Below are 17,190 nucleotides of genomic sequence, written 5' to 3'. Positions count from 1 at the left end.
GCATTCCTGTTCGCAAGATTATTACTTGTCAAATCCAAGTAAGTAAGCTTGGGAGTGCAACTAAATGTGTCCACATGTAAATTCTTGACATTAAGGTTCCCAGCATAAAAGACTTGCAAGTTTTTGAGACCTTTCAGGAAGTTCGAAGGGATGTAGTTTAAGCCTCGACGTTGACTGTTAATCTTCAAAACTCTCAGTTCAGTTAACAGCATGAATGGTGGACTTTGTAGCTCCTCTTGACTCTCGTATGAGATGTAATTGCAACTCAGATCTATACTCTGTAGGTTAGGCGTACCATCGAACACAGCATGGTTTTCTAGAGTTCTTTCTGTGATTTTGTTAGATGCAAGATGCAAGTCTGTTAAATTTATCAGTCCTGCAAAAGCATATGGATAGATATTTAATATTTGGCTATCTGCGACATGCAAGGTCCGAAGGGAATCCAAAGCTTTAAAAGAGTGACTTTGGATGGCACTCAACTTATTGTTATTCAAATCCAGGTATTGTAAGTTTTGGGGGCCATATGTAAAGGTGCCACTGACCGTTAACATACGATTGCTGCTCAAAATGAGCTCTTTGAGATTTCCTAAATCCTTAAATACACATGCCTTGATTGTCACAATTTGGTTCTTGTGCAAATAGAGTTGCCTTAACTGCGTCAGATTCGCAAAATCAGAGCAGTCAAGATTTTCAATGCTGTTGAGATGAAGATCGAGGACCCGTAATTTGGGGAGAACCTGAAGAGTGTCGTTCAGTTGCGTCAGAAGGTTCTTTTGTATTCGTAACTCTGTCAAGTTGACTAGATGATCGAATGACGACTTATAGATTCTCGATACTCTGTTGTTTCTTAGGTGCAACTCATTCAAAAGTGCACACGGTCTAAACATGCGATCGGTAAGTACAGAAAGTTGGTTGTCCTCCAAGTGGAGACCCCTCAGACTAGGAGAACACGCCTTCTGTAAAAGCTTCTCCACCTTGAACCCCTTCAGACCATCCAGTGCCATCCAGGTCACAGAAGGGAAATTCTGCATTATATAACCTAGCTGGTTTTCTTCAGTGTGATTCCTACTGAGGTTGAGAGTCTTAACTGTGTTCAGGAACACCTTGTCTAGAATAAACCAATCGGAAGTATCGGTCTGGAAGCAGGTTGACAAGTCCAAGTACTCAAGATCAGGAAAGATGTTTTCCGCCATCTTGAACACTAAGGGATTCATCGACAGATCCAACTTTTTCACACCAAAGAATGCCGATGGGATGTCGCTTGAGTTGAAAACTCTGAAGCCGTTCTTTCCCAAGTAAAGTTCCTCCAGATGTGGTACTTGAAGAAGAGGATGGAGTTTGAAAATGTGCTTTAACTTGTTATTGGTAAAGTTTACGAGCCTCAAATTCGAAAGTGTCGCAAGTGACTGGTTTTCAATCGTCTCTATATAATTCGAGTCGAGTCTTAAATACGTCAGATTTGCAAGACCGTTGAGCAGATTTGTGGTCACCGTTTTGATTTTATTGTGGGACAGGTTGAGCTCTTCCAGGTTTGTTAGGTCACTCAATGCATTGGCGTGTATTTCATATATCCTGTTGTGAGATATGTTTAAAATGATCAGATTTGAAAGTCTGATGAAATCCCATTCAGCGATCTGATGGATGGCATTGTAGGAAATATCCAGATTGACAGTGTTGTGGGGTAACGGTGAAGGTGTTTTCCTGTAGCCCATCCTGTTGCACAGCACCTTCAGATGGCCAGAGTATTCAAAGGGGAAATAAATGGTGCAGTTACTTAAAGAAAAGCCATCGGTCAGGGTTGTGAGGACGCAACAGTTCAAAACAAAGAGAAATGCAGAGCTTTGCCTCATTTTGATGTTTTCACCCTTTACTTGCAGTGTGAAATCTGAAAAAAAAAAGTCTGCAATGATTTCGAAGGGAGATAATGAGCCGTGTACAAGACCTTAAAATAGGAATAGACTTCTTTATTTCTCAGTCTTGATTGGTTGTCTCAGACAGCGCCTCGATCTTCCCCTGTAAGACACATTTTTTGTTTGAAAACACACTATTCTTTAACATTTTAATATGACCACTTGTCTAACGTCTTGTGATTTGCAAAAGCTCTTACAGATTCAGGATAGTGTGAAAATTATGCATGAAAGTCAACAAAAATACCAATTTGTTACCATAACTGATAATTATACAGGGTTTCTGCGGGTCTTAAAAAGTCTTTATTCGCCTTTCCATAAACTAAGGCCCTAAAAAGGTCTTAATCAGAGCAGAAAGTATTAAATTCATAAAGTCATGGCATTACATGTTGCATGTTATTTTTTTTTATCTTGTTTTCTAATACAGTACAACTTTCTAAACATCCTTAAATCAAAAACATTTACTTGACATCCATAATGAAGATATGAAGTCTTGTTTTCTGAGAAATAATACAACACAATATGTTCCTTAAATTTTCTTTACTTGGTTTTAAAAAGGTCTTACAGTTCTAAATGTAACTTCATTAAACCTGCAGAAACCCTGTCGTGTTTTATGTTTAATTTGCAATTAAAACTAATTAAGTTGGATATATTGTAAGCTAATTGTATTTTTTTTGTAAAAATGTAAAATGCAATTTGATCAATTGTAAACATTTTTAAGTTAACTCATAATTTAATTATCTCACTGAAATATTTGTTTTTGTGCAATTAGATTGGCATACCATGTCTTAAGAGCACTTTGCCACTAGTTTGATCTAGTATTACAAATATAAGAAAGAGACCCCTACCTTGTTTGTCTATATTTCTCAGTAGCAGCATGACATGCAACCTAGTATATCAGAGAGCTAGAACAGTTTTAGAGGAAGAGGCTATTTGAGTAGTTCCCTCTGTTTTAATGCTGAACTTTGAAGGATGTGACGTCACTGCCGTACTATCTACGTGTTTGCAGGCTTCTTCATGATTTCAACACCACAGATTGTTCTTCTTTGCATCACATGATTTAAAAAAAGACCGGTTAGTCAGCAGAGGCTTTCTTACTGCGTTAGGAGAGGCAGTATGTGTAAAAATAAAAACTTGGTACAGAAATTTATCGACAAACAAAATAACTTCTCAAATATATCTTTTAAATTGCACATCGCATAGTTTTTTTCATTATATGTGACCCTGGAGCACAAAACCAGTCTTAAGTCGCTGGGGTATATTTGTAGCAATAGCCAAAAATACATTGTATGGGTCAAAATTATCGATTTTTCTTTTATGCCAAAAATCATTAGGACATTAAGTAAAGATCATGTTCCATGAAGATATTTTGTACATTTCCTACCGTAAATATATTCAAACTTAATTTTTGATTAGTAATATGCATTGCTAAGAACTTCATTTGGACAACTTTAAAGATGATTTTCTCAATATTTAGATTTTTTTTGCACCCTCAGATTCCAGATTGTATCCAATCCTAACAAACCATATATCAATGGAAAGATTATTTATTCAGCTTTCAGATGATGTATAAATCTCAATTTTGAAAAATGTACCCTTATGACTGGTTTTGTGGTCTAGGGTCACATATGATGGTCATTTTAAACATTCATCTTTGTGTTTTCAGTTAGCTTAGTGTGTAATGTAATGCCATTTACCACATGTGCAAATGTATTTTGTGTTAACAGGTGGTAAGGAGAATAAGATGCCCATCCTGATCTCAAAGATCTTCAAAGGACTGGCGGCGGACCAGACGGAGGCTCTTTACGTGGGCGATGCGATTCTGTCCGTGAACAGCTACGACCTCAGAGAGGCCACTCATGACGAGGCTGTTCAGGCCCTGAAGAAAACTGGCAAGGAGGTCATTCTGGAAGGTAAGACGGAGCGGATTGTTTGACTTTAAGGAATATATCAGCCAAAAATGATTTTTTTTTTACTGGTTTTGGTTCTTGGAACACAAAAGGTGAATGTTTATGTTAATAATCCTGATCATTCTTTTACATATAATAACAGTGGGCTGTCAAGCTCTGGAATGACAAAAAAAAGCTCTGGAATGACAAACATCATGCATGTTTCTCTTCTGAAGTCATACAGTACATTAGTTTGAGGAACAGACCCAAATTTAACTCATTATGTGCTGGAAATCATGAAGGATCAAACCTACTGTAACTGTCCTGAACGTCTGAATCATGAACAAATAGTTCACGTTTTAGTTTAACTTGAAGTACTAAAATAACTAAAAATAAAAAACTGAAAATAAAAACTACATATTTAATTAAATATTTAATATTTGTGTTACTTGATGTGGAAAAAAAACATTAAGTGAAATATATATATATATATATATAAACTGATTTGAGTACAGCTATAGTAGTTTCCAAAGCAACAATTCTCATTTTTGTTTAGTTTAACTTGAAGTACTAAAATAACTACAAATAAACTACAAATAATAAATAAAAACTATCTATACCTATTTAATGAAAAAATATGAAAATAAAATCTCATTCTAAATATTAGCAAAAATCTATCAGACTTTGAATATAGAATCATATTAACCACTTATATGATATTTTAATGGTATTTTTGTCATTTTGGAGCTTGACCCACTCGCTCACTTCAAGCCTTTTACAGCATTACACTCTTAAAAATAAAGGTTCCAAAAGGGTGTTTTTGCAGGGATGCCATAGAAGAACCATTTTTGGTTCCCAAAGGAACCTTTCAGTGAACAGTTCCTAAAAGAACCATTTTGAAGAACATTTTAAAAATCTAAAGAACCTTTTTCGACTATAAAGAACCTTTTCTGCATTTGAAAGGTTCCATGGATGTTTAAAGTTGTTCATAGAACCATTGATGCCAGTAAAGATTTGTAAGAGTGTAGAGCTGGCATTGACTAGCTTTCCTTTTTTAGTTTGCACACTGTTTCCACTCTCTCTTTCTTTTAGTGCATGGGTCAGCAACCGTTTTGACATGAAGTGTTCAGATGGGAAACCATCAGACTTAATAACTACGCACAAGTGTTTGGAACTAAAACTGAGCATGAGTATATCAGTGAAAGATAATTACATTAATGCATATCTTTAAAAGGCTTGATGGAGTCCATAATGGAAGATGGGCTGTATAGTTTTTTATGAGCCTGCACGTGTGTGTGAGATCCCCGTAATGCCATATCAGCATTTTAGCCCCTTTAAGAAGGCTCTTAAGCGCCAATGATGCAGGAGTGAACAGGGTTTGCATGTAATGATGCTCTCAGGTCCCACTTATGAGTTCAGAATTCATGATTACGATGAGATGTGCCTTCAGAGATTTTTGGACTGGATGTTTTGACAGTTTCATATTGCTTTTTTTTAATACTACAATCACAGAAAGCTTTTTTTTGTTTAGCACAATAGTACAAGAAAATGAAGAGCAAATGATGCACATTAGGCTGTGTGCTTCAAAAATATTTTTCCTAATATTTCTGTTTTGTTTTTCAGACAAAATATTTACATATTTTATATTGTTTTAAATATACGTTTATGTACAAAGCTTACATAATTTGGTTAGGTTTATGAAACAAAAAAGAAAACAATTTGGCAATAAGGTTAGAAGGATAATTATAATTAATAATTACATTTACATTAATAATTTACATTTATGCATTTAGCAGACACTTTTATCCAAAGCAACTTAGAAAACAAAATCAATACTTAAATAATTAGGTAACACTTTACAATAAGGTTTCATTTGTTAGCATTAGTTAACTATATTAGTTAACATGAGCAACACTTTATTGAACAAGCGTTTATTAATACTCACATGAACAAGCATTTATTAATCGTAGTTAATGTTATGTTTAATATTTACTAATACATTATTACAATCAAATATTGTATTTGTTAACATTGGTTTCATTTAGTGTAACTTAAAGTCTTTAAATAACTAAAACTAATAAATAAAATTGATAAAAACTATAGACATATTTAAAAAAAACGAATAAAAACAAAGTTACTTAAACATGAACTAAAATTAAAGTGCAATAAATAAATAAATTAATAAATTAATTATTTGAAAATAGTAATGTTACCTAATAGATGAGCTAAATAAGTGGAATTTTTGTAGTTTTATTTTATAGCTGTTTTTCATTAAGAAGTACACAAATTAAATGCAGACTAAATTGTACAGTCACCATTCACAATTACAGCTTATTTTGTTGATTTTTGTCAATTTCATGATTATACTTTGAAAGACAATATGGATTCTGATCTGACTTATAGGTAGTATATTTGGTGAATATTAAAGAAGAAAATTATATCTACAACACTTGGCACTTTGTCTCATTTTCTTCTGTAATTCTCACTTAATGATCCTAAATCTGTGAGTTAGAGACAGACGGGCAGCAGGAGAGTCACAACAGGAACGATTGGAAGCATAAAAATTGACGTTATCATTGTAGCTTTTCCCACCATGCTTGGGCGCAAAAGGCTTGATTTTTCAGAGGCTCATCATCACACACACACGCACGCTCTCTCTCACACACACACACTCGCTCTCACACACACACACTCGCTCTCACACACACACACTCGCTCTCACACACACACACTCGCTCTCACACACACACACTCGCTCTCACACACACACACTCGCTCTCACACACACACACTCGCTCTCACACACACACACTCGCTCTCACACACACACACTCGCTCTCACACACACACACTCGCTCTCACACACACACACTCGCTCTCACACACACACACTCGCTCTCACACACACACACTCGCTCTCACACACACACACTCGCTCTCACACACACACACTCGCTCTCACACACACACACTCGCTCTCACACACACACACTCGCTCTCACACACACACACTCGCTCTCACACACACACACTCGCTCTCACACACACACACTCGCTCTCACACACACACACTCGCTCTCACACACACACACTCGCTCTCACACACACACACTCGCTCTCACACACACACACTCGCTCTCACACACACACACTCGCTCTCACACACACACACTCGCTCTCACACACACACACTCGCTCTCACACACACACACTCGCTCTCACACACACACACTCGCTCTCACACACACACACTCGCTCTCACACACACACACTCGCTCTCACACACACACACTCGCTCTCACACACACACACTCGCTCTCACACACACACACTCGCTCTCACACACACACACTCGCTCTCACACACACACACTCGCTCTCACACACACACACTCGCTCTCACACACACACGCACGCTCTCTCTCACACACACTCACACTCACACACACACACACACACACACACACGAGCAGCTCAGACTCTTACAGTGGTTTCTATCACAGGGATTTACTCTCTTCTGCTTAGTGAGCTTTCTGTATGTTTGGTTCTGCCTCCTTCAGCTTTCCTCACACATCAGCCATTACATCTGCTTCACCACTGAGGCATTCAGTCCTGCTTGATTCGTTCGTACTGGATAATACTGTGGATGTGGAGAATAATCTCTCAGACACACACATTTAACGTCTGATCAGGTTTACTGGGCCTGTTGTGTTGATTTCTCTGACACTATTCTGTCTTTCTGTCTGTCGTTCTTGTTGAGAGTGGGAGGATTTTCTCCTGTGACATTTGAATCAAACAAATCAAGCATGAAGGTTTGTGACCTTCAGCTGCTCCAAATTTACTGGCTATAAAATTCATCATTCATGGGAGAATATGTGGGTTTGAGTTCTTGTCTAGCTGAGAAGGAAGGATCAGTGAAGGATCCTTTCTGTGCAGAATCATTGTGAAACTTCTGCAATCTCTCGCCTGATTTAAAGACGAAAGTAAACCGAATCCTTCTGATTCCACATGTTAACACCATGTCCAAACCAGACGTGACACGACATGCTTCCAATGTTAAGTCATGCTTCTGTTCTGTTGTAAAAAAAAAAATGTAAATGCTGCATGCTTGACAAAATCACAGCCAATAAGAATGTTTCATATTTAATATACTGCAAATATAATTTTCACTCTATCAATTTATGTTATCATGTCAAACGTCTATTTGTTGAATGTTAAACACAAGAACATTTACGAATGTTCAAAAGTTTGGGGTCAGAAAATAATACTTTAATTATTAAATTGATCAAAAGTGACAGTAAAGACATATTTCAGATAAATGCTGTTCTTTTGAATTTCCTATTTCTCAAAGAACCCTGGAAGAAAATGTATCAAAATACGTAGCAACTGTTTTCAACATTGATAATAATCAGAAATGTTTCTTGAGCAGCAAATCAGCATATTAGAATGATTTCTGAAGATCATGTGACACTGAAGACGGGAGTAATGATGCTGAAAATTCAGCTGCGCATCACAGAAATAAATTACAGTTTAACAGATATTCACATAGAAAACAGTTATTTTAAATTGTAATAATATTTCACAATTTCTGATGTATTTTTGATCAAATAAATGCAGTCTTGGTGAGCAGAAGAGACTTATTTCTAAAACAATACTTAATCTTACTGACCGCAGACTTTTGAACAGTATAGTGTAAGTGTGTATTATATTCAGAGTGAATTGCTAGCATACTGTTTACTCTAATAGTATATGATTATATAGAACAATATTTAACTCTTATACAGTAATATATGTTTAATGCACTTGACGTCCATTATTTTGCATTTTTAATGCAATTAAAAGTGAGAAAATCAAATCAAATGCATTGCATTGTGGGATGCAGTATGCTGTGAGCATGTGCTAAACATTTTGGCGAATGCATATCATCCAAGTATTCCATGCATGTGTAATATTCACAAACTGTATACAGTATACTACAAAAATAGCATGCTATTCTGAACATATCGCTTGTCAAATGCTGAGATCCTCCACCCTGCGGCTGTGCAGAGACGCAAACTGAACGCATGACTTCATTCCAGGTCAGATCTTCATACTTGTGGCCAAATTGAATAGTTGCACTTAACCAAATTAAAATCATAAGCACTTCCAGCTGTTTTTACGGCTTTCAGTGAGAAGGAGAAATTGTGCCGTATTTCTGGGATGATGAAAGCGTTTCTTTCCAGATTATTCAGATGTTAATGAAATGGTAAGTATGCATTAGCTACTTGATCCAAGCACACGCTGCTTATATTAAACAGTTTAAATATGGAAACACACTCACACTCTTTTACAGTTTTTTTTCAACTGCTTACACACATTTACACACTTACACAAACTTTACACACAAATGCAAGAATTGCACGCACAAAATGCCTCGCATCTCTTGCAAAACGAAGCATTGCATTCAAAATATCACAAACACATCTCAAAAGCAAACATTTGCAAACACCTTTGCCATAATATTAATTCCTGTTTGATTTTGATGTGTTACATAGAGAATTGTGTGTTGTGTTTTGCAAAACGCGTTTTATGAAATTGAAAACAGAGTCAAAGGCCCAGAATTAGCACATGGTTTTGCAGATTTGGTGTGTGCTTCTGCTTTCAGAAATTGTGTGACAAGTAAAGATTTTGTTTCTGCTGAGTGTGTGTGTGTGTGTGTGTGTGTGTGTGTGTGTGTGTGTGTGTGTGTGTGTGTGTGTGCATGTGTGAGTGTGATTTTGTGTGTAAGCAGTTGGAAAAAACTGTTCATACCCTTAATTTTGAAATGCAATGACATTGAGGTGTTTTTAAGTGTGCAAATACTTTTTTTGGGATCGCTGTGCATGCACCAGTTTGGTCCGGTGGTTTTGTGTGTTTTCAGGAACATTTCTGTGTAGGCGATGAGCGACATTCCGGGCACAGTGTGCTTCGGGAGTCACGACGTAGCCAATCAGACGGATTCCAGACGCTCCCACGGCAACCGGAGGGCAGGGGCTCGACTGTAGGGGTCTGTTGTGTTTGACGTGGCTCCGGACTCTTGTGTTTGTCCAGTCAGGCAGCAAGAACAACTGCATGCCTCCGTGTCGCCCGACCCGGGTCTCAGCACCTGGAAACCACCGGCCGAAGTCAGCAGCTAGAAAAATCTCTCTCTAGTCTCTTGAAGGATGCTCGCTTTGTGTCCCAAAGGGCAGGAATGCTCACGTTTCGATAGAGCAATGACAGCGCAGACAGATTTATATATTGTGTTTCTTTTCCCAGAAAGACTTTAAGTGAGTGTGTGAATGCAGATGTTAATGCATCTCAAGAATTCGTGGGGGCGATAGAGTTTCCCTCAAAAGTCTGTGTCATTATACTAGATGTTTTTATTCAGGTAACTGGATTCACCAACTCAGAAAGAAAAACTTGTGGAATATTTCATTGCTTTCTCTTTCATATCTCAGGTATGGAAGCTTGCTTCCATCACAGAATTAGAAATATAGTAGAGACGTTTTATTTCACAATTCTTTTTCTTTTTTCTTTTTTCAGAATCGCAAGTTTATACCTCACAGTTCTGACTTTTTTCTTGTAATTGTGATTTTATGTATCACAATTCTGAGTTTATGTATGACAATTCTGAGTTTGTCTTACAATTTCAGATTTTAAATTTTTTCCTGAATTCTAAGATTAAGTCTTGCAATATTGAGTTTATATCACACGGTTCTGGCTTTTTTCCTCATAATTCTCTGATTATATCTCGTAATTCTGACTTTTTTCTCATAATTGTGAGTTTATATATCTCACTATTCTGAGTTAATTCTATGAGGAAATCTGTTAATTCATCTGAGTTTACATCTCACAATTTTGACTCTTTTCTCTGAATTTATTTTTAGTCAATTCTGAGTTTACATCTTGCATTTCTGACTTCAGAAGAAAGAAAAGTCTGAATTTTAAGATGTCAGCTTCCATACTCAGGAGACTTAATTATGTTTCATATAAAATATCAATGTTGTCTTAAATGTTTGTTTAAAAAATGCTTTGGAGAAAATCCTTTGGAAGAATTTTCTTAATTAAATACAAAGAAGTGACATGTAACACATTGATTTAGACGTGAAATTTTGAAGAAATACTGAAAAAGTGAAAAAAAAAAAAAAAAGCGCTTTAATGAGAGATGTTTGAGCTCATATTGTGACAAATCTGAGCACAGTTTGAGATCTCTTCTGAAATGCTAGAGAAGACATGTGTGAGACAGTGAAGAAGTCTTGTCTGCTCTCCATTCAGTCTTATTGCTGTTTAAGAGAAACAATTGAGATACTCAAAAAGATCTCAAAAGTGATTTTTCAAAAAAAAAAAACATGAACCTACACTGAAAACAAAAATTTCACTCAGAAATTGCTAATAAATTTCACAATTATTTACATAGAAATGGCAAGAAACACTGAATTATATCTCAAATTTTGAATTTGAAAGATTGAAATAGTAATTTGTCATAAAACATACTCCAATAATCTTTATTTACAACTACAAAAATACTTTTTTACCGTGTAGTAAGAGTATGGTGGAGCAGCTCAGATCATTTGATGAGAAATGTTTGAGCTCATATATTAAGATTTCTGACTTTGGATTGCAGGCAAATATGAGACTTTTATCAGATGTCTCTTCTGTCTCATTGCTGCGATACAATCGAGATATTAAAGGAAACATCAAAAGTGTTTTTTTTAAGATGCATGAATTTATTTACATTAAGGTATTGCAGTCTTAACACGTTTCATAATGCAATGATGCACAAATAGATTTATGTTTAGCGACTCTAGCGAGAAGTGTTTGCATTCACATACTAAAGCAGAGATGGCTTTATTTCACAGTTGAATCTGGCACTGGACTGGATCCTAACATTTGGTTTGGGCTAAACCCAGCTGTGGTTAGCTGTGTTTTTCCGCCTGTTTTTCCTGTTCTGGAGTTTCAGAAGAGATCTCTAAATGTGCTTCCAATTTGCCAAGAGTCTGCAAGACTCATCAAATGATCTGAGCTGCTCTCTGTATTCATTTCATAGCTTTATACTCTTACTGGATGACAAATCTGTGTTTCATTAAGATAATAGGAGAAACATCTCAGACAAAGTTGAAATCCAGTGAGAAATCCACAGAGATCTTCATAAGTCTCCTGTGCTCTGCTCTTTACCGTTTCCTCACAAAAATGCACATCGCATGGCAATTTTAATTCCACAAAGGCCATTTAGTATCAGTCCCGAAGGGCTTTTGTGCAACAAAATCCTTGCGTCTATAAATAGCCCCAGAATCCTCTAATCTAAAGCTCTGACGGGAGTCTTTTGTTGATGTGATTCGTGTTTGGCAAGAGATGCGTGACCGCTGAAGACTTGAATTATGAGAAATCAGCAACAGAAGGATGGAAATAACGAGGAGCAGAAGATGAGACCGTTTCAGTGTGTGTTTGTAACATTGCATTGTTTGCATGTGATTAAATAGATGCAAGAACGAAGGCCAATCACAATTCAGTATGCAATGGTGTCATCAATGCTGTTGGTTATATTTTAAAGCTGAACGTTCTATTCAAGTCAGTGTCAGATTTTCAAACTTTAATCTTACATTTCTTAAAACAAGTTTATAAAAACTTTGATCTATTAGTAACCAATTGGACTATGTAACGTGAGCATTGCATACTTGAAAAAGAGTTTATACTACTGTTCAAAAGTTTGTGATCAGTAAGATTTATTTTTTTTAAAGAAACAAGTATTTTAAGCCAGCAAAGATGCATTAGATTGATCAAAAGTGACAGTATGACATATGATGTTGTTATTGTTTCTTTTACTTTTTATTCATGAAACAATCCTAAAAAATAAAATGCATCACAGATGTTTCCACAAAAATATGAAGCAGCACAACTGTTTTCAACATTGATACTAATAATAATAAATGTTTCTTGAGCAGCAAATCAGCATATTAGAATGATTTCTGAAGATCATGTGACACTGAAGACTGGAGTAATGATGCTGAAAATTCAGCTGCGCATCACAGGAATACATTACATTTCAACATATTTTATGCAGCCTTCTTTCAAATATAACAAAAATCTTACCAACCCCAAACTTTTGAACAGTTTAGTCTAAAAACTGTTACATTTTGATAAAAGATTGATTTTGTGTTTTTCTTTGTGACTTTTTTCACAGATGAATCATTCACAATAAGACCAGGAACATTTTTTTCAACTGCTTACACACTTTTTCAAAACTTTGCCTCTTTTTTTCAAAACTTTACACACAAATCAAATAATTGCACACACAAAATGCAAAATGCCTCGCATCTCTTGCAAAAGGAAGCACAAGCACATCTCAAAAGCAAACATTTGCAAACACCTTTGCCATAATATTAATTCCTGTTAGATTTTTGTGTGTTACATAGAGAATTGTATGTTGTGTTTTACAAAACGTGTTTATGAAATTGAAAACTGAGTCAAAGGCCCAGAATTAGTGTATGGTTTTGCAGATTTGGTGTGTGCTTCTGCTTTCAGAAATTGTGTGACAAGTAAAGATTTTGTTTCTGCTGACTCTGCTGGGTGTGTGGTCAGCAGGTGAAGGACTGGGGAATTCAGACGCAGCATGTGAAAACAGACTGTGTGTGTGAGATGCTGCATTCACTACTGTAAATGTATTTATAGAGCGAGAGAAAGACGGTTGTGTTTGTCCGCAGCTACATGTGCTGACTAGCTGAAGTGTGTTAGTGAACGGCTGACCGCTGAGACGAGCTCTATTCTGAGCTGAGGAAGCCCCTCTCCGCTGGTATCACTCGCTTGGACCGAGACAGGGCTGTGTTTCACACTTCAGCCTCTACAGTGAAACTCCATCTGCCCTCCATAGTGCCGTCTTCTATTTATACCATCATGTGTGTGTGTGTGTGTGTGTGTGTGTGTGAGAGAGAGAGTGTTTGTGTGTGTGTGTGTGTGTGTGTGTGTGTGGTTTAGTAGCACTGTTGAGGAACTAAATGTAGCACTGATACAAACTTAACTTAATTTTTCAGTTGCCTGATAATATGTGCAGCTTCACAGTTGAGATTTGATGCAATAATCAAACACACTTTATATCAAATTCAATCTAGTGAATTATTTCTTTCGGAATGTAGCACTGAATAGATTTTTTTTTTTTTTGTTAAATGCTGTTATTTTTACTGTATTTTGGAGTTTAATCATTGGGTTCATTCATTCATTCATTCATTCATTCAATATAAATGTATCTTTTCATACTCTCAACCTAATTTATATATTGAAATTTTCTATATTGAAATAATTTATATATGGACATTTATATATTGAAAAAGATATTGCTGATGCCATAATCAAACACACTCTGTTTAAAAGTCCTGTCTTCTAATCTAGATCAATTGATATTATTTATACATCAAAAAAATATATTTCTGATGCAATAACCATGCAATAAACATGATCTATTTCAAATTTATTCTTGTGAATAATTTATTGCGCAATGTACCAATGAACCAAAACCAATGAACCAAAAAAAAAAAAAACATTTTTTAAGTTAAATGCTGCTGTTTGTTACAACATTTTGTTTAATGAATGACTGAATGAATAAATTATTAATTTATTCATTTATTTTTATTTAATATCGGTTTATCTAGTCAATTTTCATAAATTCAATGTAATTGAGATGTATAATTCATACAATTTTAATCTATATAATTTGATTTTAATTTAATTTAATTTCTTATATGTTTGTATGTATGCTGTCATATTTAATATAAATTTTATTTGTATTTTTTATAAATTGTATTTTATATTGTTTGAATTTTTTATTTGAAATTAAAAAATGTTTAAAGATACAAAAAAAATAAATTTTTATTATTTGTATTTTTTATCAATTGTATTTTATATTTTTTGTATTTTTTATTTGAAATTAAAATGTTTAAAAATACAAAAAAATCTATTTTTATTATTTGTATTTTTTATAAATTGTGTTTTATATTGTTAGTATTTTTTATTTGAAATAAAAAAATGTTTAAAGATACAAAAAAAATAAATTTTTATTATTTGTATTTTTTTATAAATTGTATTTTATATTGTTTGTATTTTTTTAATTAAAAAAGTTTAAAAATACAAAATAATCAATTTTTATTATTTGTATTTTTTATAAATTGTATTTTATATTGTTTGTATTTTTTATTTGAAATTATAAATGTTTAAAAATACAAAAAATTTTTTTTATTATTTGTATTTTTTATAAATTGTATTTTATATTGTTTGTATTTTTTATTTGAAATTATAAATGTTTAAAAATACAAAAAATTTTTTTTATTATTTGTATTTTTTATAAATTGTATTTTATATTGTTTGTATTTTTTATTTGAAATTAAAAATTGTTTACAAATACAAAAACATCTGTTTTTATCATTTGTATTTGTTATAAATTGTATTTTATGTTGTTTGTATTTTTTATTATTTGAAATGTTTGTTGTTGTGTGATGCATGAAACTGTTTCACATACTATTCTTGCAAAACATAAGCCAGTATTCAGTGTTTTCTGTGTAGTATGTAGTAAGCAGTATGCTAGTGTTCCAATCTAATCATAACTAGAGTTGATCAGGATGGTAGTAAAGTGACATGTGCTGAGCTGTATTTAAACATGACAGGAACACTTTAAATTAGCAGTATGAATAATGCCCATCTCTGTCTCTTTTTCTCTTGGTAGTGAAGTATATTAAGGAGATGTCGGCGTTTTTTAAGGGCGGATCGACGACGGGACCCCCGGTGCTCGATTCTCCTCCAGCCAGCCCACAGAAACAGACGGACCCCGCGCTAAAAGAGACCCAGACCATCCCGCTCCGAATGTGCCACGTGACACTCAAACAGTGCCCGCCGGACACAGAGGACAGGTACAAACACACCTGTGGTGTTTAGATCTGTATCTGATTAGGCTCATATTGAAAGATCAGGATTTACTCCAGCTTTTCTAATTCAAACATTAAACACGTTCTATGTCAGGTGGTTACAAAACCGCTAAATAGTTATCTATCATTACATTTGTTCATTACAATGTTTAGTTTTTTTACAGCTTTAGTGTGCATTGACGCACTGGAAAAAAATAGAGACATTTATATAGATTTATAATAATAAAATTAGATATTATATTCTTCCGATCAAAAGTTTGGGGTCGGTAGGATTTTTAATGTTTTTAAAAGTCTTTTCTGCTCACCAAGGCTGCATTTATTTGATCAAAAATACAGTAAAAACAGTAAAATTTTGAAATATTTTTCCAATTTAAAATGTTTTTTTTTTTCTATGTAAATATATGTTAAAATGTATTTTATTGCTGTGATGTGCAGCTGAATTTTCAGCATCGTTACTCCAGTCTTCAGTGTCACATGATCTTCAGAAATCACTCTACAAACAGTTGTGCTGCTTCATATCATATCATATCATATCATATCATATCATATCATATCATACTTAATATTGGCCATTATTTAAAGCCATAACATGGCCTCAACTCAATATTCTTAGTGACCCCAAGCTTTATAATTGAATTTAATTTAATTAAATTTTTTATATTGGTCCATATTTAAAGCCATAACAAAATTATTTTATATTATACTTTATGCCTTCAACTCAATATTCTTAGTGACCCCAAACTTTATAATATAATATAATATAATATAATATAATATAATATAATATAATATTGTTTATATTGGTAATTTTTTGAAGTTTAGCTATAACAAAATTAATTGATTCTGATCAGATGAAACACCTGTCAGCACATTCAACATTAAAACAGCCTACAGTTTGTCTAATGAACTTTATTAGTTGGCAGAAGGACTGTTTACCATTATTATGGTACTGTGTTTATTAAGGTAATATGCCACGAGAGGTCATAGTGAGACTTGCCGTGTAAAGTCAGCTCTTCTGTCTCTGGAGGTATTTTGAGGTGGTGTCGTCAGACAGGAAGAAGGCTGTGTTTCTGCGGGCTAAAGATCACGCCATGGCTCAGACCTGGTATAACGCCATCCAGACCGGAAGTGCAGCGTTACTGAGCAGTGCTAAAGCTGAGCTCAAAGCCCTGCAGACCAGTCTGGACGTCACGCACATCGGCTGGATCATCGAGCAGGTGAGAAACACACACACACACACACACATACACATACACACACACCTGAGACGAGATGAGACGATGCAGCAGAGCCTGATGACTGTGTGTGTGTGTGTGTGTGTGTGTGTGTGTGTGTGTGAGTGAGTGAGTGGGGTTATCCTAAAATCCACAAGAATGTGTGTATGAGGGGGCAGAATGTGAGAACATGTGCTCGAACGTGTGTGTGTGCGCCTTATTCATGCACTTGCACAAGAAGGCACGGCAAACATTTCCCGCATAGAGCATAT

The 17,190-nt window shown here is 34.9% G+C and overlaps 2 protein-coding genes across 2 annotated transcripts in view; one reads left to right on the top strand and one right to left on the bottom strand.

Annotated features, from left to right (window-relative positions):
- Positions 1–1,850, bottom strand: part of LOC107665985 (toll-like receptor 13) — a 2,994-nt gene extending 1,144 nt beyond the window's left edge. The window contains exon 1 of the mRNA XM_016457077.1: positions 9–1,850. Coding sequence (XP_016312563.1) covers positions 9–1,850 — 1,842 coding nt within the window. The remainder of the gene's footprint in view (positions 1–8) is intronic.
- The window catches only part of LOC107665992 (alpha-1-syntrophin-like), a 28,049-nt gene that overhangs the window by 5,792 nt on the left and 5,067 nt on the right, over positions 1–17,190 (top strand). The window contains exons 2-4 of the mRNA XM_016457083.1: positions 3,635–3,820; positions 15,506–15,689; positions 16,732–16,926. Coding sequence (XP_016312569.1) covers positions 3,635–3,820; positions 15,506–15,689; positions 16,732–16,926 — 565 coding nt within the window. The remainder of the gene's footprint in view (positions 1–3,634; positions 3,821–15,505; positions 15,690–16,731; positions 16,927–17,190) is intronic.

The sequence above is a fragment of the Sinocyclocheilus anshuiensis genome, unplaced genomic scaffold (assembly GCF_001515605.1).
Source record: "Sinocyclocheilus anshuiensis isolate Anshui unplaced genomic scaffold, SAMN03320099.WGS_v1.1 scaffold447, whole genome shotgun sequence".
Taxonomy (NCBI): Eukaryota; Metazoa; Chordata; class Actinopteri; order Cypriniformes; family Cyprinidae; genus Sinocyclocheilus; species Sinocyclocheilus anshuiensis.
This window is presented reverse-complemented; position numbering and strand designations above follow the sequence as displayed.